Source organism: Calonectris borealis, chromosome 1 (assembly GCF_964195595.1).
Source record: "Calonectris borealis chromosome 1, bCalBor7.hap1.2, whole genome shotgun sequence".
NCBI lineage: Eukaryota > Metazoa > Chordata > Aves > Procellariiformes > Procellariidae > Calonectris > Calonectris borealis.
The window spans coordinates 173,170,479-173,194,478 of NC_134312.1; the positions used below are offsets into that span (position 1 = coordinate 173,170,479).

Genomic DNA, 24,000 nt, shown 5'->3' on the forward strand with positions numbered 1-24,000 from the left:
CTTTATTCCACATAAAAATCCTTGAAATCATATAAATAAAGACTATAAGAGACAGAAAAACGTCATCTTAGTACAAATTTGATTGTCTTTCATTGTTTTGCATCTTGCTGTGTTAACATAAAATATGGAATAATTTACAATGTAATCTACATTAAAACAGGTATCTGCACACATTTTTGTGATATCTACTGTTATTGTTTTATTATAACCTTTTATGATAAAATAAATATTGTTCCACTGTTTCGATAATTAGGTATAACGTCAATACACTGCAGTTGACAGCCAACACTATAATTTATAGAACTTGCTTAGCTTTGTATAAGAAGAGACAAAGCATAGCTACACATCACACTAAAAAGAATTTCATATTTTTGCATAAATTTAGACTAAGGGAAAAAAACGAGACAGATAATGTCATTCTTCTGTATCATCTGTCCAGTATACAAACATGTGCAGTTACAAAACTGCAACATCCTAATTTCTCAAAGTACATTTATTCCTTTAAAATTGCCATTGGTAATGTTTCTATGGTAACTTCTAAAACACAGAAAACTATTTTCTGACTTTAATTCACCTCATGCATCTAATGCGTGGCTCATGCTGAGACGGCTATTCTTTCTATTCATCCCAGACTTGCCCCAGTTAGTAGGCAAATTTCCACCAGACTCAATAAAAAGAAAAGCAGGCCTGATGGGGCAGATTTCCAAGGCTACTTAGTTACTGAACAACATAAGCAGAAAATTAACAAGAGATTTGCAAAAGTACCTGCAAGCTCATGGCAAAATTCCCATTGATTCGATGAGTATAACATGAATTAAAATATACAATGCTGTGGTGTGTCTCATGAGCTTGTTAATGAAAGGGTTTTCTGATGCCCTAATTGTGACCACTTCTCATTTATACTACATATAACAGCATAATCTTTAAAGTCTCTCTGTTGTAAAAAGTTATTCTGGTGGTGATTACAAGTTATCCGGTCTCTTTACTTTCTGTATGACACCCCAAAGAAAAAAAAAAGTCAGAGCATTATCAGTCATTGATGAAAAGGTTGCATCTGACTTATAATTAAAATAGTTGCTGGCTATCATTCATAGAACTGTTAATAGCTGGTGGGATGGAAGGCAGTGGAAGTACAGAACATAATAAAATGAGTGTCACCGTCTGGAGGATATTCCAGATAGTGGTCCAACTTCCCCTGTTTTATACAAAAGTGAACTTTCCATAGGACAAGGAGTATTTCTGCTTTCTAGAAAAAAAAAAGGCGGATACACTAGCAGCAGTTTGCATAATCTTATATAATGAATTCCATACGGTTCAGTAAGGAATTTATTTCATAGCTTCATTAGCAAAGGCCACTTATGGGGCACCAGTCTATTATATTTACAGATGGTTTTCTCTTGTTGCAATCTAGATTAATATTGTTAATTGCTTCTTCATTTAAACTACTGTTAATCTGCCAAGATATCCACTATGCTCTCAGTGTTTAATACAGTATTATCTCAATCCTCACATAAATTTCTGTGAAACTGTGTTTTCCCTTACTTTTTCACTAATTAAAGAAGACTGACACCACAGCATATGCTCTTTTTAATTTTTCAAATATTCTAATATCTGAAAAGCCAGAGTAGAAACAAAAAGGGTGGTAAACTTTGCTAGTTTTATTTCCTTGACTATCTCATCATTTCTGATGAACAGTCATTTTTTTCATTATTGATTGTTCATCATAACCACCAGCAATTATGAGAAGAGCTGGTCCAGGTAAACTGCTGGCAGCCAGAAACAATTTAGATGCTTTGTCACATAGACCCATTTTGTGCAATACTGTAGAGTAATTCTGCTTCAGGTATCAGCAGCTGCCTGGAGTTCTGTATATACTAATGTTATTACTAAAATTTTCTGTAACTAAATTGCTATTATTAAAACTTCTGAAGCTGAAGTAAGTGCCAGCAACGGTGTTGCTACCAAACAGTAGCAGACATATCTTGTGGAGCTGTGCTAACAAAAATGTTAGCAAATATATCTCAGTGTAGATGCAATCCATTTCTTGATGGTCAGGACCAGCTTAGAAGCCTTTGGGACACAGCAAGAACCTTGCAAGTAAAAAGTATTTCAAGATAAAAGTTAATGCCATGTTAATCGGCAAGAGTTTGTAATAAAAATCAATACTGCATTTAGGAAAACATTGGAAATAGAGAAAATGCAGAAGTGAAAACTGAAAAGACTTTAAGTCCCCAGGACTCAGAATACTATAGGGTTAATTCAATGTTCACACTTTTGTAATTGGTAGAGGAATCGGTCTGGTGCTGCAAAACTCAACCCGGAAAAGCCTGAACCTGAAAAGATCAGTCTTCCAGCTGGAGTGCAATCAACCTCCAGCTACCCTCATACAGTTCAGAACTGACTCCAGTGCCTTTATTTCACAAATACTGCAGTGTAGAACAGGGAAGAAAAATGAGTGTGCCAGCTGAATTAGGAAATGGATCAAGAGTGATTAAATGGGAAAGGTGCTTGATATGGCAGACTTTTAAACAAAGATGGAGATGTGAAAAGAAAGCTAAATGAGGACGGGAAAAGGCTGTCTGCTACAGCAGCGCAAGAAAATGTTAGCAGGAGATGCTGGAAAGATGAGATAGATCAGACCAGCTATTTTAGGGAGAGGTTTGAAAGAAACATTTGGTTTTCAGTGTTTTCCCCTACGGGTATGTCAATAATGTAGGTGAGTGGGTCACTTCTGTAATGAAGCGTTTATACATTCATGTTCTGCATATGATTTAGCTTCCAGCATGATTAAAAAAAAAGACCAGGGAGGTGTATGTAGAGATGCTGGAAAACAGCTTTAAATTCAACTCTTTTTAGTTAGACATGCGATTGTTTCCAACCTTCAGAGGCTGTTCTTAGTCTCCAGAAAATTCTGTACAAATCTCTTTGCTCCTTTCCTTACGCTTCACTGAAGGGCGCAACGAGTGGAACGAGCTCGCTGAGATGAGATGCATTGCTAAGGCTGCCCAAAGCGATACCCAGATAACCAAGCTCGATCACTGCAACTTCAGAACAGTCAAAACACTGTTCCTGATACAAGAAGAGTAGACAAAGTACCCCGGTTTGTGAAGCGCTTTAAAACGTGGCACTGATCTCGTACGCATTGCACAAGCAGCTTCTCCAGCATTTTTGCCACTCTGGATGTGTAAGAGGGCTGTCTGCAGAGGGGAATCGGTAAGTGAACGGGTGTCGGAGAGGTCAGCGGGGAAAAGCCCTCTTCCTCCTCGCAGGCGTCCTCTAACAATGCCAAAACCTCTTGTAACAACCCTTCTGATCTGAAAAATTGTTTCAAAACCCGCAAAATTGCTTCTTTAGGCTGCCACAGTCAACCTGATACCAGACGAGGCGGGCAGAGCGCAGAAGGGGCAGGTGGCAGGGCAGATCGCCTGGTAGGTACCGAGGTACGGATCGCCTCGGACGGGGGGCACTCCTGAGGGCGGCTGAAGGGCACGGCAGGGCCGGCGGGTGGAGGGGCCGAGCTGGGCTGGGCTCCGCGGCGGCCCCGCGGGGCGGGTGGGCGGGTGGGGAGGAGGGCGCGGGTGGGGTCTGGCCGTGACTGATGGGCCAGATGCGGTTGAATGTTTTAGAAAAGCGGGGGGCCCTGCCCCGCTGGCGCGGCTTTAGCCACGGGGTTTGGTGCGCGGCTGACAGCCGCCGGGTCCTGCCGCAAGCGTCCGTCCCTCCCGCCTCCGCCGCCCCGGGCGCCCATCGCCGGCGTGCGGCGGCAGCCGGCCCCGGGAGGGGGCAGCCAGCCGGGGCGCGGAGAGCGGCAACCGGAGGAGCGCGTTTCCCTCGCTCGACAGGCAGAGCCCCGCAGGCGGCGGGCGGGGAGGATCGGCTCGGCTCGGCTCGGTGAGGGGGAGAGGAGCGGGGGGCAGAACGGGGCCGAGGAGGTCCGGCCGGAGGGGACTTCTCACCCCAGCCGCCGCGCAGGTTTTCACCCCGGCGCTGCTCCGCCGACGGCACCACCGGCACCGCCGCCCGTCCCCGTCCGGTGGCAGGCAGCGCCCCGGCTCCGTCCCCGGGCGGCGGGAGCGAGGGCGGCGACCGGCGGGGCGCGGTGTCCCGGCAGCTGACGCCCTGTCCCCTTTCTCCGCGCAGGTCGGCGCTGACGGCGGCGGGCGCCCGGCGGGGGATCGGCCGTGCCGCAGCGCCATGCCCGCCGCCCGACCGTGGCGGCTGCCCGCCCTCCTCCTCCTGCTCCTCGGCTGCCGCGCCGCCGCCGAGGGCCACGGCTCCCTGCGCCCGCCGGGCCCGGGCGGGCGGAACCCGCTGGCGGAGGCCGACTCCGTCTCCCCGACGGGCGGGACCCCCGGGCTGCGGGGCGGCGAGCCCAACGCCTCCCGCCCGGCCGCGCTGCCCAAGGGCGGGGGGGCGGCCGGCGGGCGGCCGCGCTCGGCCTCACCCCCTATGTGCACGGGGCAAACGGAGATCAAGGAGACTTTCAAGTACATCAACACGGTGGTGTCCTGCCTCGTCTTCGTCCTGGGCATCATCGGCAACTCCACGCTGCTGCGGATCATCTACAAGAACAAGTGCATGAGAAACGGCCCCAACATCCTCATCGCCAGCCTGGCCCTGGGCGACCTGCTCCACATCATCATCGACATCCCCATCAACGTCTACAAGGTGAGGGGGAGCCGGGGATGGGTCCGGGAGCGGGCGCGGGAGTGCGGCGGACTCTCCCCCCGGCAGACAGCCGGCACCGTCGCGGGTGCTGGGGGGAAACGGGCCCCCTTCCTGGCTGGGAGACACCCGGGAACTCACGCCAAAAACCTGCAGGAGGGTGGTATTCTGGTCAGATGTTGTCCCTGTTGTCCCAAATGGCACCACCTCTGTGCCCCAGTCCCAACCTTCTTAGCGGTCCGGGCTAGGAATGGGGCAGAGGTGTGCGGCTGGAGGTGGCCAGGCTCTGAAAGTCACTTGCAAACAGGTTCTATCCCAGGGATAAAGGAAATAAATGCAATAGATAAATGCGCAATGGATTTGTCGCTTCCCTCCTTTCCCCCGAGGAATGGAGGAGGGGGCAGAGAAGACCCTGTCCTGTGGGTACCGCTCAGTCCCTGCTGCTCAGCTGGGGCAGATTTAGTCATATACTTCACATGGGTCTGTAGGGTCGTGGGTGGCATGGGAGCTTTTTTCAGGAGGAACCAAGATCATTCAACTGAGCGATTTGCGTTAGTTTTATACACCCGGTGGTTGCGAGGCATGATGCTGTACTGAGCTGTGAACCCTTTCGCCAGTGTTGTGGCATGGGCAGCCGAGAGGGAGTGAGCCACACCTGCTGCTCTTGCACCTTCTTTACTCTGCTCTTTGACGTGATAAGACTTGCCACGGAAGGAATACCACCTCTGTCTCATCTACCCAGCTTGCGCAGTCCATTTGTCATTAGGAATTCGGTGGGCAGTTGAATCCAGCCTCTAGTTACCATCAGCACTCTTGGGAGGGATGCTGGAAATGACAAGGCATCTTCTGCCTTGGAAGTTTACAGTCTGGGTCCCTGAGCACCCATCAGTTACTACATGAAGTGAGCATGAAAGCCTTCATCTATTCCTTCGCCTCACTTCATATCCATGGTTTTAAACTCACAGGTTTGTTACTTTTAGCTTTGGAAAACCACGTTGAAGGGACAGGTTGTATCCATAGCGATTACTCCCAGAAGCTGTTGAAATGGGAGAATGCTGTATCTTTATCCTTTTAAAGTATTGAAGTATTATAAAGCAGGGAATTTAGAACTCATCATAACTGTGTTAAATTCATGAGCCGAATAGTTTGGATTACATGGGAGTTCTTTGATTTGGAATTTCAGTATTTTCCACACTATGCATTTATTGTAGTTCTCGTGAGAGATGTGTACTCCTCTGAGTCAGACTGGAATTTATGAAACAAAATACTTAAAAGTAAACTGTTTTGAAAAGAACATATTTTTATAAAAAAAGATACTGAGCAAAAATATTTTTCATCTGTTCTGAGGAAAATCAAAAGGATTAAATCAATAACAGCTGCTAAGTACAAGACTTTGCAATCTCAATGACACTATTTCAAAATTAAATCAATGATAACATGCAATAATATACCGCAGTCCTTATCTTGATTGAATGTCATCAAGTATATCATTACGAGTAGGTTGGAGCAGGAGGAACGTAAGGTCAGATTGCAAACAGATAAATATTATACCAACTGCAAGTCCAGGATTTTTACTGTGCTATTGATAATGCTGGGAGCTAAGCAATAGCTCTCAGGTGCTAAATCTCCCATGCTGCTACTCATCTTAATGAAGAGCCGGTAATAAAATTATATTGTCTCTTGCAATAGTGAGTGAAATATTTGCTGTTTTAAAACAGGACTTCGGAATGAATGTAAGTTTAAAAAAACCCAACAATCTTAGATACTGTGTTTATTTAATCAAAATTAAGAGTTTGATTGTGGTTTGAGTTGATGATAACTTTTTATCAACTCTACATCCCATTTAATTCCACCCGCAGAGCAACCTTATAAAGGAGAATACAGTAATGCAATCAAAAGCTGGCTATAATCACCCAGCAGTATGGGAAAAACAAAGGCTAGCAAAGGCTTGGTTTGTAAATCAAGTATACTTAACAGTTGTAACTTGCAATTTGAAACAATTTTAAACTGGATGAAACAGATCTTCAGAATTGCTACCAGATCCTCAGTTAGACAGCTGCGTGAAAAAGATTGAGAGAATTTCTCATGTTAATAAAATGCCAGCAGTTTACTCAACAACACTTGCAGCGGAAAGTGTGAAAGTGTCTGTGAACGCTTTCCAGACAGACCCGTAAGAGAGACCATAAGAAGAGAGAGAACAGAAGAATTCGCACTAGGAGCAGCATTTTATTAGCTATTAAAAGTGATAATTGCAAAAGATGTTCCCTATGACTATTTAAGTTAAGTGAATATGTAAGTACCTGAAAAAGTACACAAATGAAAATTTACATCTCTTAAATGGAGGGTATCTGAAGAAAAGCAGGTGTTACCTAGATTGTGAAACAAATGCAGTCCTATGTGTAAGATGCTAATTAGTTCCTTGCACTTGATGAATTCGAATATCAATCAATACACTCAGTGGAAAATGGAAAATATTGGAATTTGTCACACAGTCAGGAAACTGGGTATGAAATGAGGGCATGAGAGGCATTCGGTTCCAGCGTGCAGAACCTTGGAAGACCTTTTCAGTGTTCAGGGTCCTGGTAAACAATCTGGCTTTGGCTGTACCCCCAGAACTGCAGAACGTGAAGTAGAGGAAAGTCCGAGACAGTCATTCTGCAGTACGTAATGTTGTGGCAGTGTAAATACTTTGCAAAATTGCTACTAGTTGGATGTGAAGGTGGTCCTATGCGGGGTCAACTGCTCCGCTACACAGACTAAGTAGCCATGTCTTTGTTAATTTGAGGCTGCAAACAGCAAGTAAAGGTGTGAACATACAGAGCAGAAGGATAGAGTAGGAAATACTGTATTTTGGTTGTCAGTGAGCTTTTTATGTCCTTCTCTGCACTTAATCTTTGGAAGACAAGGCAGTGGCAGCTTGTACACCTGACAATACAGGTCTGCAGTTCTGGTCATAAGGGGAAGGCTTATGCTCCGTTTCCCAAATCAATAAAGTTTGTAATTCCCACATGTAAGACACCAAAACAACATCAGGATTGGAAATTCCAAACTTACATTAGCTCTGCCTCTCATGTATATATGTGTAATGAGATAGGAACATAGACTTAAAAAAGCTGTAATCAAATAATAACATGCTTTCTTTTCTGGTATATAGACATCATCTCTGTCTCTCATTTTGTAATATTTATTGTCTTCTATTAAATCGAATTTATTGTCATGTTCCAATGGATTTTGAACAGGGCGAACAACCTGTCCTCTGCACACTCTTGCGTGGTTTTCTGAACTCTGACTATCAATTTGCTATGACACAAATGACTGAGGAAGAGTATCTACCTGGTAACACTGCCACAGGTTCCTTCATCTCAGAGCACAATGGAAGAGCAGAGAAAAAAATTTCCAGGGAAGGAACAAAAACTGGTCTTTATCCAAGCCAATGATCGAAGGCCAAAGTCAGCTTTATAGGCAATGATTTTTTTTTCAGTAATGTATTTCATGGATTACATAAAAAATATAGTTATATAACTATATAGCTATATAACTATAACATATATTACAGCATTATCAAGCACTGGAAGTATAAGAAAGACCGGACTAGGGACTGCGTATCCCATGCCGGCGCAAACTGCCCCCTTTGTTAATCCAGCTGTGCTCTAAAAAGGGCAGGATTTCCATGGAAATGTCTTTGTGATGACCTTACTAACTCTTGTAATGCAAGTACCTATAGGGCATGCATCATGATAAAGCTAGTATTTTCCTAACTTTCAAAAAAAGTCAAGGTGCTTGTCTTTAGAAAACGTTGTTACTATTCCCTATTACAACTCTTGGCCACTGGTCCTTCTGATGTTAAAGATAACAGCCATTTTATTGGGAGGAATGCATTATTTCCTTTCTTTCAACATCTGAACCACTTATTTGAGGTCTTGCAAAGTTCATCTCAGAAATTTTTACACAAGGTTTATTGATCTCTGACCATATTATACTAGAAGTCTATTTTGCTTAGGAACCCTTTATGGTCAACAAATGTGGCTTATAGGCACTTAAGAAAGATCTGAATTGTCCAGCGGAGGAACCTGTCTAGACTCTACAGGCAATGGGGGGTAACTTTGTTCTGTAGTTAGATGAGAACAGTCTACTCTGCAGTGTCTGTATGTTGTTAAAAGTACACATATATAGTTTTCATGATGGATCTCCAAACTGAAATATGTTAGATGATGTCAGAACAGATTTGTAAATTTAGAGTCGTTTTTTCATTACGTATACATTTGTTATACATTCACTTAAAAGACGCATGTGACAAATTTCAAAACAAGTTTTCATCTTCTTATTTGTTTTTTTGCTTCTACCCTGTGTTTATGCTTCCCAACCTGAAGCAGCACGGCTTTCTTAATGGTTACTTTTGACGTAGTTCTTTCACTGGGATTGTGAAATTGCAGAAGTTTTTTACCTTGACAACACATTATGAGGTTTCTGTCATTTTCAAGATGTCTGTATGATATTACTTGATCTTAATTAAGTATTTTTTTTAAAAAATGAAGTTTCTAAGTAACTAAGAAGTTACTAATAAAGACACAGGAAAAGAAAGTAATTGCATGCCTCATATTAAGATTTACACTCTTTATTGGACAGATCAGTAAAACATTCTTAGCTTAACTAGGAAGTGGGAAATGTATTTTCTTGTCTAGAGGGAAGATCCCCACCCTGACACCATAATTATTGTTAAAAATTAATAAGTTTTGTAATGTTGTCTGACTTATCCCTGACTATAAGCTTAATTTCCTGGGCAAATTTCCTGTTTTGAAGAATGCTTGCTCCTACGAAATACTGAAAATACTTTATCTGCATGACCTCTCTGTCTCGAAAGTATCGGGTGAAAATCTGCAGGTCGTTTCACAGGTATATTGGAAAAATACTGCTTGTGAATTAGGTGTACAGTTGCATGTCTGATTTCCCGTGTAACTCTGCAATTCATAATTGCGAAAATCGAGTCCTATCGTCCTGTGAACTAGCCTTGCTGTGAGCGCACAGCTAGGAGGAAGTACGGCATTCCTGCTCTGCGCTTCCGTGCGCAGTCCTTGCTCGGGACTGGGACACTGACGTAAATAAGTGCACGCTTTGCTACTTCTTCATGCCCAACTGCAGAAAGTCAACAGTAGTGGGTTGGAGCCGTGGCATCAGCCTTCTGGCTGGTGGCCACAGCAGCAGAGCCATCGAGAGCAGCGTATGGTGCTCGCGTGTTGGAGTGTTCGAGCAGCAGATTACGAACATCTTTCTGTTCCTACACAACCAAGAGGAAGCAGGGCAGGAATTGTAATTCACAGGAGTGTCTCTGAGTCACAACATCTCTTGGGGCTACTTTCCTAGCGGTGCAGCTTTCACAGCAGTTTACGCTCAGATCTGTGTCTGGTCTGAGAAAGCGTTGGCTAGGAGTGCCTCAGATTGGTTCTTTTAAGTATGATTTCACTTCATTCTGCAATGTGTTCCCTTTCCTTTCCTTCTGTTTCATTTCATTTTGAACGCATTTCTGTGGCTTAGCAGTTAAAGCTTTGCCCATGTAAAATAAGTGGCTATAAAACATTGGGAAAGGTCACTCGGAATACAGCCAGCGGTAGACTTCTCTTGGCATTTTACTGATGAAAACGCAACATTATTTTTCTCTTTGCTGCCACTTGGCAGTATCTCATGGCTCTAAGTCATTTGTCATTTGTAAAATGGAACTCTTTATACAGATACCCTATTATGAATCATAAGAAAATTGTTTTACCCATACAAAATTGCATTAGACTACATCTATGCTTCACTAAGAATAATCATTGCTCTTGTCCACAAATAGGATGCTCCTGAATACTTTACAGGGGATTTTCACTGTACTTTAAGGAGTGTTTTGAGGAGGTGGCAATACAGAGGACAAACAGAAACAACAAGGACGCATAGTTCAGCAATTAAAACATTCTCCTTTTTTCCTTTTACTTTCTCAATGTTTTCAAGCTTTTGCTGCAACGCATATAATTAACCACTTGCAATACTATGATAGAGAAACTTGTGACTCATGCATTAAAATGCTCAAATTTCACAATACATCAACTGCAAGAGATAAAGAACGTGTTTTTCCAATCCAATGCGACAGCTGTGTGTCCATTCTGCCCCTGATTTAAGCTGGCTGAATGCAAGTAATATTTTGACGTTATGCTAAACCCAAGTTAATGCACCCTTTCTCTCAGTAGACCACGTTCACTTGTGTGCAGCCCCATTATAATCCAGCCATATGGCTCCCGAACTGGAACTGGCTCAAATCCAGTTAGCTTGGAGCACAGGTGTGACTGTCTGCACCTGAGAGATATGCATTAGTTCAGGGAAATCTCCGATGTGTGCCTGAACAGTTGTGATTTTAGGGAAGAGAGACAGGGAGTGCCTTGCACATACACCAGCTATTTGTAGCTGAAAGTCTTCAACAGAATCTTCCAACAGACATTTGATCCAAGTTCTGAGTTTGAGTTCAGTGAAGAACAAAATACTTTAATTTTGAAGTGTTTTTTTAAAGAGTCATCTCTGGTTTAACATATACACATGTACAATATACAATAGATACTAAAAACAAGTATACAATGTACTTGCTACCCAGTCCTTGATTCCTATAGCAACTAGGTGTGGTAGGCTGGAGGTTCACTGCCTGACTGATACAAATTAAATTAGTCCAGGTGTCACTGGATTCTGTAGAGTGTACATTTAGAACACCTGTAATTATTCACATTGCAATTTTAATAGTAGTTTGTTACTATCAACCCCTTACAGCAATTCAAAAGAAGTCTCAGGGAGGGGCTTTACTGAAAATACTTTAATTACAGAGTTGAGTTATTTTCCCACATCACATAAGCAAGAGATACTGTATGGTTATTACAACCTCATCCCTACTTCCTCTGCTTTATTACTTTCCATAAAATACTCAGGAAACATAAATCCTTACAATTTATTTTTCTGCTTCATTTCTGCAGAAGCATTACACTCTTGCACTTAAGTAAATTAAGTAGATCATTGAAGAAATAGATCAAAGCTGGGCCATGTTACAGTTTTCCTACTACTGTTCTTTTAAATATCCCATTTCAGCACAGAACTAAAGCAGATTTTTGAAGGTATTCTGGTATCTGAAAATGCTGGTGGGCACTTCACAGGGATTTCCAAAAGCACATCGTCATGAAATGTACTTAATTTCCTTTGTGTTAAAATAAAATGATACTTAAATTATATCAGGGCTTTTCAAAAGTTGTTGTGGACCATGTAGCTGTTTATCCTTAGATGCACATGTATGCGTGCTTAAGGACTTTGCTGAACCAAATCAACATGAGCAGGCAACTCTGTGGCTATCTTCCATGATTTTGGTCCCCAGCAGAATCTGTATGATGATCTATTTATTCTTTTCTTACATCCCTGTTAAATGAGATGTCTGAGGAGATCTGGGCCAAGGGAAAGATTTTGCAATCTCTTTTGGGTAGTTATCGTTCTTCTTTCCCCTCCCTTTCCATTTTGTAGCCCTCTATCTGCAACAGATCCAAAAGGCCTCATTTGAAGAAAGTTATTAAAAACAGAGATGGGCTTAGATAATGTAACTAATTACAGAAACTCAGAAAGTTTACTTTTGCATATAACGATTGCGACTATTTCTTGGCATAACCTCTGTTCTGGACAGTCTTGTTTTTATGAGGAACTGGAAGATTTGGCTGCTGCTGTGGTGTATTTGAGCCATCAGAGCAGCTCACAGCAGAGTACAAAGATTAAATGTTTCTAAACGAAAGCTACAGGCGAACAGTTCATAGCATCAGCTGTGAGGAAGGTGCTTTCTGTGTCCAGCATGTCTTGTCCCCTAAATCAGCTAAAACGTACCACTGGGAATGTGGCAGAAGATTTCCATTGAAGTGTACCGACCTAAAATTCATTTTCCTGGCACATACAGGTATGCCAAATGTGCAGATAGTCTTTTTGGTATTGTAATACGGAATCATCTGTCTTCTCCTGCTGCAAAACATTTAGTTCAAACTAGCTGTTAAGGCTCCCTGAGTGTCCAGTGGGTCCCTTCTTTCGTTATCAGATGGTCAGCTAAAAACTATGGGATACATTGCTCTCCAGTATTGCCTGACTTCTCAGCTGATGGAGACTACACACCAAGCTTCAAATAAACCCCACCCCAAATGTGCACTTGTTAGCTTTGTCCCTGTTCTGATCAGCCTCAAGTATTTTTCTGTATTTCTAGTAAATGGAGAGTTACTTGGAACGTATAAGAAAAGCAATGAACACTCAAGACAGATAAAGCCAATACAAGCGGGAAATCCTCACCTGCTCAATCATTTTTTACTGTAAACACTGGGGTGGTGAAGTTAGAAACAAAATGAGTGGAGTTTGTAGGGCTTGAGAAGTCAGGACTAACCCTTTATGCGTATATCCTTGCCCAGCCAGGGGATGACTGGGATGCTACCGCCTCGTTTTTAGGACAGACACCTTGGACACTCCCTTGTGAAAAGGTTCTTCTTGACTAAGTTTTGCATGGTGGAAAAGAAAAGCAATTAAGAGAAAAGTCTATGTTGCATCTGTGGGAATTATTTTTAAGAAGTGATTAATTTCTAATTGTTGTTTTCTTTTCACAGCTGCTTGCAGAGGACTGGCCCTTTGGTGTCGAAATGTGCAAATTAGTACCCTTCATTCAAAAGGCATCAGTGGGCATCACAGTGTTGAGTTTGTGTGCCCTCAGTATAGATAGGTGAGACCCATTTTTTCATCAAACTCTGTAATTTCTTTTAAATACGGGCATTGGCTCAAATTTACCTTTCCACTTAGCTGATACAATACGAATAAGCTGAGTTTAAGCCAGTTAAACCAGGTGGGTTTTCTTATATTTTTAATTTGCAAATGTGTGCTGTTGCTTCAGGTACCGAGCAGTTGCTTCTTGGAGTCGCATTAAAGGAATTGGAGTGCCAAAGTGGACTGCTGTTGAAATTGTACTGATCTGGGTTATATCAGTGATACTGGCTGTTCCAGAAGCTATCGCATTTGACATGATTACGATGGAGTACAGAGGAAAGGATCTTAGAATCTGCCTGCTTCACCCCACACAGAAAACATCCTTTATGATGGTAAGACACTGATGTTTATAAAATCACGGCTTTCCGGAACAGTTCCTTGGATCTTCTCAGTGTTGTGTGGATTCTAATGTGCACAAGTATATGTGAAATGTAGGTGAATATAATGTTCAAATGAAATGCTGACAAATTCCTGAAGTGTATTGGTTAAAAGAAGGGCATTCAGAAACGTTTTTCTTTTTGTGGGCTTTCGGCATATTACTACCTTGTCCCGTTTTCTCATCTGTAATGTACACCTTATAGAGACGCTTTTCAGAACAGACTGACCAATTAGTTATAGCATAGTTTCCAAAATGCTCAACATCCAACTCCTAACAATGTTTTTGCTTTTGTTTTCCTTCTAGTTTTACAAGCAAGCTAAAGACTGGTGGCTGTTTAGCTTTTACTTCTGTTTGCCACTGGCTATCACAGCATTTTTCTATACTCTCATGACCTGTGAGATGTTACGAAAGAAAAGTGGGATGCAGATCGCCTTAAATGACCACTTAAAACAGGTAAGAATTTATCCCTGACAACTCTGCTGGCTGTAGAGAAGATGACAGTAATACCTTTACTGACTTTACTGCCACATCGTTATTCTGTTTTTGTATAATGACTTCAAGATTACTACTAAAGAGAAGCTTCCTAATGGCAGTGCTGCTGAACTCATATAGATATATAGATAAAGAATCAGATCCCTCAGAAACCTAAGATTTTCACTGACAATCACAAAACTTCTTTTATTCTTACTTGTTGTTAATCCTTCAGGTTTTATAGTTTTTCTTTCTTCTGTACAAGAATGAGAGCTGGATGCTTTGTAATGAAAACTGAGGTCGTGCTGTAATGTGGAAGCTGGTGCTGTAAATTTGTTCATTATTTTGAATCAATTTCATGCTGAACTATAATGAGGTTAGCAGTATATGTTAGCAGAACAAAACACATTCCAAAATACATTCCAAGTTAGTAGTGCACCAGAAACAAACATCATACGTCACTAGAATTAAACTACATTTGTACTATAAAGCGTATTTGTGCTCCTTTCCTCTTACGTCGATAAAGCTGTAATTGAAATCTCTAGGGGCATTTGAAATAAGACCTGAGATCAAAGCACAAGAAAATACAATTGAAAACAAGCTGGTATTTGAAAGTGACTGGGGAGACGAATATGTTCTTCATTTTAATTTAAATGACTGTTTTTGTATCCTTGATTTTTTCATTTTGTTACTCATACTTTTTAAAATTAGAGATACAGAGAATCAGTGCAAGACATCTAAAACAATAGACAAGATTAAGTATGTATTCCAGGAAAATGAGGTATTCTGATGTTCTCCTAACTCCTATTTTGATAGGGCTTTATTTTGTTTATTAAACATTTGGATGTTAGAAGACAATAACAATCGAGAGACAGACAGAAACTATAACACTTTCCAATTTTCTTTTTCAGAGACGTGAGGTGGCCAAAACTGTGTTCTGTCTGGTACTTGTTTTTGCCTTGTGTTGGCTCCCACTTCACTTAAGCAGAATATTGAAGCTCACTATTTATGATCAGAAGGATCCCAACAGATGTGAACTTTTAAGGTGAGACTGTAAAAATAAAATGCCTGTGCGCTGCTGACGTTCTCCATAAGCATATTTGGATTTCCTGATGAACTAGCTTATTCTGTGTGTCTGAAGTTCTCCCTGCTTCTTCATCCAGGACACTCTGGTTTCACTCCAGTAGCAGAGTCAGGAAATTATGAGGAACACAGAGCTTCTGTCCTGTTTGCCTGTCCTCTCCTGATCCGTTTTGGGACTGTCCTACTGTCTTGTGGCGTTACGAGGGCCGAGGGGGAATTTCTGTCCTTGTTTTCCCTTTCAACAGAACAGCTAGGATTAGATTTGTGAAGAAAACCTCGTGAATGTTTCCTCCCAGAAGTTAAGGTGGTTGGATCCTCTGAAATTACTTCCATGAGAACGGTCTACTGATTCAAACTTTATTATTGAGCACAATTGTTACCTCCATGAGTTAATCCTGTTGATAATTACTATTACATTTAATAGTTAGTGTTGGTTGAGTGAAGCTGAGTCCAATTTTCATAGTTGTAAACCTCTCCTAAACCTTTTCAGAGAAAATGAGAAGTGTCTCACTTACTTTAATTTCCACACAGCTTTTTTCTTGTGATGGACTACATCGGTATTAACATGGCTTCACTGAATTCCTGCATCAATCCGATAGCTCTGTATTTGGTGAGCAAGAGATTCCAAAACTGCTTTAAGGTAAGAGGCTGCTGGGAGCTGCTCCTCTGGTTAAAAGATGATGTCAGCAGTAAAATTAATTCCTTAATGTGCACAAAATGTTTTAAATGGTCATTACATTTTATTTTAAATTTTAACTGGGTTATGGTAGGTGTTCTCTCCCTCTCCTGCTACATAGAAAGGAATTAAGGATTCGTAGGGACAAAAAGAGAAAGCAAAAGAGAGGAATGTACAATAAACCCTCTCGGCACCATGCTAGTCAGTGCTACATCACTTCCTCACTGGAGCTGGCACCCAGCCACTTCGAGAGCACTGACGAAGCAGACTCGGACCGCGCTGCAGAGATTCACGTAGCCATATCCTCTGCAAGCCAACGGGGAGGGCGCTGACCCCGGGTTCCCCCCATCCTGACCCAGCCCTTAAATCGGTAGGCAGTCACGTAAGGCAGAGGGTGCAAGTATCCACTCGTCCCTTTCCAATGCCAACATTTTATGAGACAGACCTGTTTGTAGTTTTGCCTTTTTTTGAGAGAATAGTCCTGGGCACTAATTCACGCGGGATTTGAGGCTCTGGATCGCATGTGGGTTGCAGCCCATCGGTCTTTCAGCCTTCATGACTGCTTGGAAAATGTACAGATTTGGGCTTTTTTGTGGCCTCTTACTGTTTTCAGACACTGTATCAGGGTTCTTACATTGCCTACTACAAATTCTTAGATTTTTCTTTTCTTGCTGGCATTTAACCGTTGGCCACTGCTAGCCTTATTGCCCAGCTGTGTAAATTCCTTACTGGCCCTATCCTTCCATCAGAAGCCAGTCAGCTCTACAGATAGTAGCGTTAGGGTATTTCCCACATAATTGTGACAGCACACGTTGCAGAGGCTTCAGCGTCGGTCTCGTCTTCCCTGTCTACGTTGCCGGCTCCCTGAAAGAGTCACTGGAGCCGAGAGCACGTAAGAGATCTCTGGCATCCTGAGCGTGGAAACAAGTGGGTGTGCGGGGTCCCAGATGGACTTCCAGCACCCAAAGGCCAGTCAGTGCTATCGGCAAAAGGTCTGCAGTACATCTAGTAAATGTGTGAACTGTATGTAGGTTTCCACCATTCTCCTACTTAGTTCTCTTCCCCCCCCTCAAAAAAATCAACTAAATAGCAGCATCTTGCTTAGAAAGCATAATTTACATTTTTTTCCAAGAAAGATTATCAGAAAAAGGACAACAAGGAGTCTAATTTTATTTTCAGATGCATTTAGAATTGCAGACTAGACTCGAAGCAGTATGTGTGGCCATTATTATATATATAAAACTCAATATAACTCTTCCTGCCCTGCAGCGCTCAGGTTGCTAATGGGGCAGCCCAGAAATTAGTGGCCATTTGAGCAATGCAAAGCTTAACCTTGTTTCTTTACTTACGCTGTAATCCCAAAATGGCAGCTTGCACACTTGCTGTTTCCTACTGTACCGCTGAAGAAGGGCAGCGTTTCAGTGCATTTTGCCACATATGCAAAACAAAATGATGTAAAATGTTTATTCCTTTTATTTTAACAGTCATGCTTGTGTTGCTGGTGCCAATCTAAAGATCTGTTGTCCCTGGAGGAAAGGCAGTCCTGCTTAAAGTTCAAAGCTAATGATCACGGATATGATAATTTCCGCTCCAGTAACAAGTACAGCTCTTCATAAAACAAGCATAAAAGGTATATTCTCTTACATTAATGCTGGTGCAAGTAAAAGGGGTAATTACTTTTAACGAAATGGCAATGTTTAGAAAAATCTAGTTTTGTGTTTGCACAAAAAAGGTTATAAAAATATAATTGCCCCAAAACTGTGTAACGTTCAAAATCATGGATGTTTATAAAATCGTCATTTATGGAACAAGAAGAAAGTGTAGAAAGAACAAGTCATTGTTAGCACTTGAATACTTCTGAATCAGCACTTCCAAATGATCCCCACTTCCTGTACATTAAACAATTATTTGTATTCGCTATAACAGTTGTAGGAACTGAAGTCACAGTAATGACTAAGTAGTATAATATAACGTTAATTGGATCAAAGCCATTATTATATATAACTCAATGTATTATCTTTTATAAAGCAGATTAACCACCTTCACTATTGTGGTTTTTTTTAAATAAAACATGAAATACTTTGTAATAGAAGTTTAAATGTAAAAAAGTAGAATTTTTATCAGGGGTATTATAGAGGTAGCTAATGAAAATATTAAAGGATGCAGTCAAGTCAAAAGCGCATTTCACTCTGATGATTGTTTTTACCTATTATTATTAGAAGGAAACTCCCAAGGCCTCTATAAATACGATTTTGTCACCACTTTGTGTGTTCAGTGCATTTGGCAGCACTCTGGGTATGGTCCATTTCACCGTTTCCACGTTATTCGTGTTTAATGACAGCAGAGGAGAGAAAAACACACCAAAAGCAAAAATTAATACTACTAGAACCATACAAATGATGACTAGTATTGCAAACCAGCTATTTTTAACTGAAAACAAATTGATTGTATGCCATGTAGTGGGCATTCAAGAGCCTGACGGTTCTTTAGTCGAGATACTTTTGCGACAATTTACAACTGTTTTTGCAATCCAAATACTGTCTTGGGGCAAAATCCTTTAGAAATAGCAGGTGGAAAAATGTAACCAAGTAAAACAGAGGGAGCATTTGAACTTCTATTTTCATTTAGATTTAAATCTTCATAAAGAAAATAATTCACGAACTGTACTGCTAGAGAACAGTACTGTGTAGCACACTTGTCTTCATACTGTTTTAAAATATGTTCTACTTCTGTAGTTCCATATTTATGGGCTTAAGAAGATGTGTGATTAGTTTCTGCTTCTGTAAATAGTTTAATGAAGCGTAATTAATTATAAAGTATTAAAATATGGGCAGGACCCTGTGAGAAAACAAAGATGAAGATGCCTGTAGTAAACATGATGTGCGTTGCCGGGAGCAATGCACGTTTTGTACATACATGACAGGTCATTCTTTGGCTTTTCATTTCCTATTAATTTGTTACAGATGTCCCCAAAGACTTATTAACATATTTCGTGCGCTAAGGCATGAGTTTTTCAAGAAAAAATGTCATATGACATGCTTTTGTAAAAGACATGTTTTCAATAGGCATGGTATTTTATTATAATAAAAATATTTATCAAAACTCAGGAATATTTTTCTTTTTTTAGTTTCCAAATTCACATGTAAGGATTTTTACCTTTTTTCCCCGTCTTGATTAACTTCAGATTTTTTAATAAACTGCCTTAAATATGCTCAGGATGAAAAAAGTTTTCATTAAAATGTTCAGCTGATGTTGCCTTAGATGGGTTTCATCTCATCTGACCTTAGGTAGCTACAGCTACCTTGCAGACAGCTAATAACAAGGGAGGTGGACCCCATTCCTGGTGTTGCCCCATCAAAAGCTAGTAAAAGTATGCTTGTATAATCAAGCTGAGGACCTATGCACATGCATTTGAGCATGGGCACGTGTGTGTTTGTGTGTGTGAGTACGTGTGCAAGCGTGTATGTTGTCTACCATTAGGTTGCTGTTACCATCTTTCTGCAGCACATGCACCCAATGCTATAATGCTGAACTTTTATAAATATAAATCTATTTAAAGTTTTGTTCTTCACATTTTTACCTTAACTTTCATGGTAACTTTCTCACGGTAAGCCGTGAATACCACTTCACTTCACCCTGCCTGCACCTATTTCTGTGAAACGCGTTTCATCTGTTAAGGATGGATAGTCAGTTAAATCCTAAGTTTGATACTGATCAGTGTTATTTTCATCAAGTTATATCATTACAATATTGTACATGTATATTATTGTTATTTTTATTTAAAATATAGTTGTTGTATTGGCAAATGTGTAACATATTTTTCATTTTTTCCTCGACTAATTCTTTGTTAAGATGAGTCCTGCTAAGTCAGACATTTAGGTTTTGCAAATAAAAACCGTATATACTGCCTACTTTTTGGAGTTAATATATATATGTATTAGTACACTTTTTGTCTTTTTTGCAGTATTTTTCAAAGCAGTATTTTTAATGAAGCTCTCATTTCCTGTAATAAAAATTTTCTAAACTTTTGCTCTCATACAGTTAAAAGAATACCCAGGAGAGCTCCAGTGCATCTGTGTTCTAGCTAAAATTAAATCTCTTAATACTGAAGAACGGGCATTTTCTGAAGTCCTCAGTACAGGTCTATTCCTCTATCCATCGAAACCGATGAATGTTTAACCATTCAATTCAGTTGCAGCAGAATTAAGGCACAGCAATAGCTCTTTATAAAACCTAGCTGACATTTGCTACCTGGAATAAAAAAAGCTAAATGCTTTTTTTTTTTTTGACAGAGGAGTTGTTTAGAAAAGTTAGGAAAAGAGGGTAAAATCAGCTCGTGGTGTAAAAAAGCCTCAAACAGGGGGTCACAGGTAGCAGAACAACTGCAGAGAGGCACATGCATCTTTGTAGGAGTTCGATGTGCTTGCCCAGATTAGTGTGACAGAATAGGAGTCATCTGTCCCCATGGCCTGAAGAGTTGACACAGAATGGCTTGAGATGGAAAAAACCAAACTTGTAAGAAACTACATCACATCTCTGTGTTTTGGCCTTCAGGTAGTAGCTAGATATTACTTCCCCAGCTGCTCTGAATTCTGCCTGCAGACAGCTCTCTCGGAGTTAAGAGAGGGCATTTCAGACTGGGTAGACTAAACGGATACGCTGGTACTACACCTCAGAGGATCAAACGCAAAATTTGATGGTTATGGAGCATCTGCTGTGAGCTGTGGCATTTCACTGGTCCAAACCAGCTCTTAATCAACACATGGTTGGCTTAGCAAGTGAATGTTGTATGTACTGAGGTAATGTTAAAAGGATTTTTTTTTAATTTTTCTGTATAGCTGTGTAACATAATTCTGTATTTCATTTTCTGTGGTCACTTAAAATAGCAACTTCTGTGGTTCAGACAGTGTAAACATACTAAATTACCAATAAAATATTTGTAATTTTGATTCATTACAAAAAGACATCTGAGCTTTTTTCTTCTAGGGGGTCCAATTTAATTGTTAAACAGTGACAGTGATGTAAAAAAGAAATAAGCAATTCAGATCTAAAAATCAAAGTTTTTGCGTGGGATAGTTTTATATAGCTGAAAACTGGAGAGAGTTCAGACTTGCATACGCGTTGCAAAATTGTCTGATGTTTGTTGGAACAATCAGTCATGCCTATCTTTGCTCTGTTTGTTTTTGCTCAAAATGTCAGTTGCAATCTCTTCTCTACACATCCATATATAGTCACAAATCCTCCTGTGTTAGGGACATCACAAATAAAAGGCATGAAACTTTTAGTTCATTAATTTAGAAGTGCATGTACTCGATGCTGGAATATGCCTTATGAAAACCGTCATCCCTTTGTATGCTGACAGTGTAATTTTGTGCATATTTCAATTTACCTTTCTTAAGGCAGTGGAGAACAGTATAAGCCTAAATATGCTGTAGCTGGTCAAATATATAACTTTAAATGCTTGCAGTATCTGTATATCCCAAAACGTGTTTTGTTCCAAATAGTTAGGTTTCCTTCTGTTTAATTGGTGGCCTGCTGCGTCCATGTAGGTTTGTCTTTTTTCATGGTCCCAGGACCTTTAGCCCATAGTTTCAAGTTTCCTGTGCCTGGAGCAGAAGCACCTGTAGAGATGAGGTCCCTTGTAAGTAAATGTTCTATTTAATATCTCTCATGGCCTCTTCACTGCCTTTCCCATCATCTTATGCTATGGTCAAAGTCTTCACCAACCACTCCTTACAAAGAAGCATTTTTTGCATATTTCTTTTGAGATCCTACAGCTTTCTACAGGTAGGCCATAGTTTCCACAGCCCAGCTACTTTACTCCCTTGCCACAATTCACTTTTCTAACTCTTGGTCTCATCCACAGTTTTACCTACCGCAGTCTTGGCTCTTTCATTTAGGGGATTGACTGCAGCTTGTTGGCAGTTTTCTAAACACACTAGAACTTACATAGCAACAAGGGTATACATGTAGCTTACGCTCTTCAAACACTGACTCACTCTAACCACTCTTGAGAAGGGTAGATTTGGCACTCTGGTATTGGTGGAGCAGGATGGTCCAACTGGCAACCTGTGGCTGGGTCTGGTCCATAGAGTGGTTCACTTTTTACTGCACCTTCCTACAGCCTGCTGCTCAGACCGTCATGTTCTTGTAGTCTGCTCATGGAGGCCCAAGAGTTCTCCATGTACATGCTGTGCACTTCTGTTCAAATTTCTAATCCAAGTTGCTGAACGGGTGTCCTCATCAGGAGATCAAAAGAGACAAAAGGACTCAAAATGAGTCTTCTGAGTTCTGCTGGTCGCCTTTCTTCTCAGTCAGCAGTGGTAAGATTACTGTATTGCATAGCACCAGCAGTCAGATGGTTTATTGGCTTGCAATTGCTAATTTAAAAGTGTTATCATTAAAACCCTGGCATCCATTTGGTCTTGTCAGTCTTTCTAAGTACTCTCATTTAGCTGTGAAGGAGGTCCCAAAGCTCACCTTCACCACTGAAGATGCACATCCCCCTCAGTCCTCTTTCCTTCTCTTAAACAAGAAAACCATCACATAGAAAGAAAATTCTACTATAATTACAAGTAAAATCTTCAGAAATTGATATTTTACCTTAGTAATCAGTATCTTAAACCTCCATGAAATCTCTGTAACAAGCCAAAGATGTCCTGATTGTGGGAGGTAGTATCTGGAACGAATTTTACTGTAGTGATGTGGTAATTAGATAGATCATACAGCTCAGCAGGGATCTATATATGTTATGGGATGTGAGGCAACATCAAAATTTCAGAACAGTAACATGGAAAATACCACATTAAAACTTAGATGATGCCTGTCAGTGAATATCTGCAATTATAACGTCAGTGTTGCCGTGAAACTTCCCGTCCCCTGTAGCCACCCTAGAAGAGTGCCCTGGAAAAAGTGGGAGTCAAAACCTGAAACCAAGTAAAAGCTGAAAGGAAACACCGGTAAGGAATTAGGGTAACCACACCCTCTTCACAAACCACATTGTCTAAAACTTGCTTCTACTTGGTTTTTTTGCTGTTGCGGGAGAGGGATGAGGGGGAGTGCCCTTTTACCTTTTCATGACGTTCGTTTCCCAAAGTTTGTATTAGTGGCTCACAAGTCTGGTTACCCTGAAGAAACAGATCAATGGTGAAACTGAGGGAGTCAGGCAATGGGTCTCATTTGAAGATACCAGAGAAAAGAATAATGACAAATCCCCAGAATGCTCACATCTCCACAAGAAGGACGGGTTCAACACATGCCCAGCCTTTGCAGGGGCAGGAGAGAAACATGCCAAGCTAATACAAACAAAACTGGTGGATTTGGTAAGTAATTAGTTGGAGCTGCAAGTGAGATGGCAGAATTCATACAAACTGGATTTTTTTTTTGGATGAAACTAAACTGGAAAAAGCATCATAATTGCTAATGGGTGTTCACAGGACCAGACTGGAGCTTACCAAAGGTATAGGAAGCTTTTCCCTGAAATTCATCTACAGCAGGTAGCACGTCCTACGGATTTGGCCCCATTGGTCTTCTTAACTTGCTAGCATAGATGTACTGTGAGAGGTTCTCTTCTGCTGTATTTCAATACCTGACAGCTGCAGTAATCACACACATACACTTTTGATACGCATTTATATATTTTTAGATATTTATACCTCTATATATACAAGTAAAATATATTACATATTATGTAATATAAATTGTGTGATATACAGGATGTTTTTCATTAGTTTTGTCTGAAAAAGTTTCAATAAAGTCAAGCATTTTTACAAAACCATATTGATCTGAACAAAACCTAGCCCACTGTCTTTGTTTTAAAAAAAACCAACCTGTAATGTGTTCTATCACTTTGATCTCATATTTTTAATTTTTTTAAGGGTTTTTAAAATGTATTTTGAAACAATTTTACCTTCGTTCATACCATAATGTGAGGAATGTA

General features: G+C 40.8%; 1 protein-coding gene across 1 annotated transcript; it reads left to right on the plus strand.

Moving 5' to 3' along the window:
• Nucleotides 1-4,194: 4,194 nt before the first annotated feature.
• EDNRB (endothelin receptor type B) lies at nucleotides 4,195-21,013 on the plus strand. The gene is made up of 7 exons (XM_075138651.1): nucleotides 4,195-4,668; nucleotides 13,299-13,411; nucleotides 13,580-13,784; nucleotides 14,135-14,284; nucleotides 15,214-15,347; nucleotides 15,917-16,025; nucleotides 17,546-21,013. Exons 1-7 carry the CDS (start codon nucleotides 4,195-4,197, stop codon nucleotides 17,675-17,677), a joined length of 1,317 nt encoding a protein of 438 aa, XP_074994752.1. The 3' UTR covers nucleotides 17,678-21,013.
• Nucleotides 21,014-24,000: the final 2,987 nt, after the last annotated feature.

What these genes read in the sequence shown, in the direction of transcription:
- EDNRB (XM_075138651.1), top strand. Translation starts at nt 4,195, where the DNA reads ATGCCCGCCGCCCGACCGTGGCGGCTGCCCGCCCTCCTCCTCCTGCTC. An exon ending in AGAAAACATCCTTTATGATG is followed by an intron (nt 13,785 to 14,134) that starts GTAAGACACTGA and finishes TTTTCCTTCTAG; the next exon opens with TTTTACAAGCAAGCTAAAGA. An exon ending in GATTCCAAAACTGCTTTAAG is followed by an intron (nt 16,026 to 17,545) that starts GTAAGAGGCTGC and finishes TTATTTTAACAG; the next exon opens with TCATGCTTGTGTTGCTGGTG.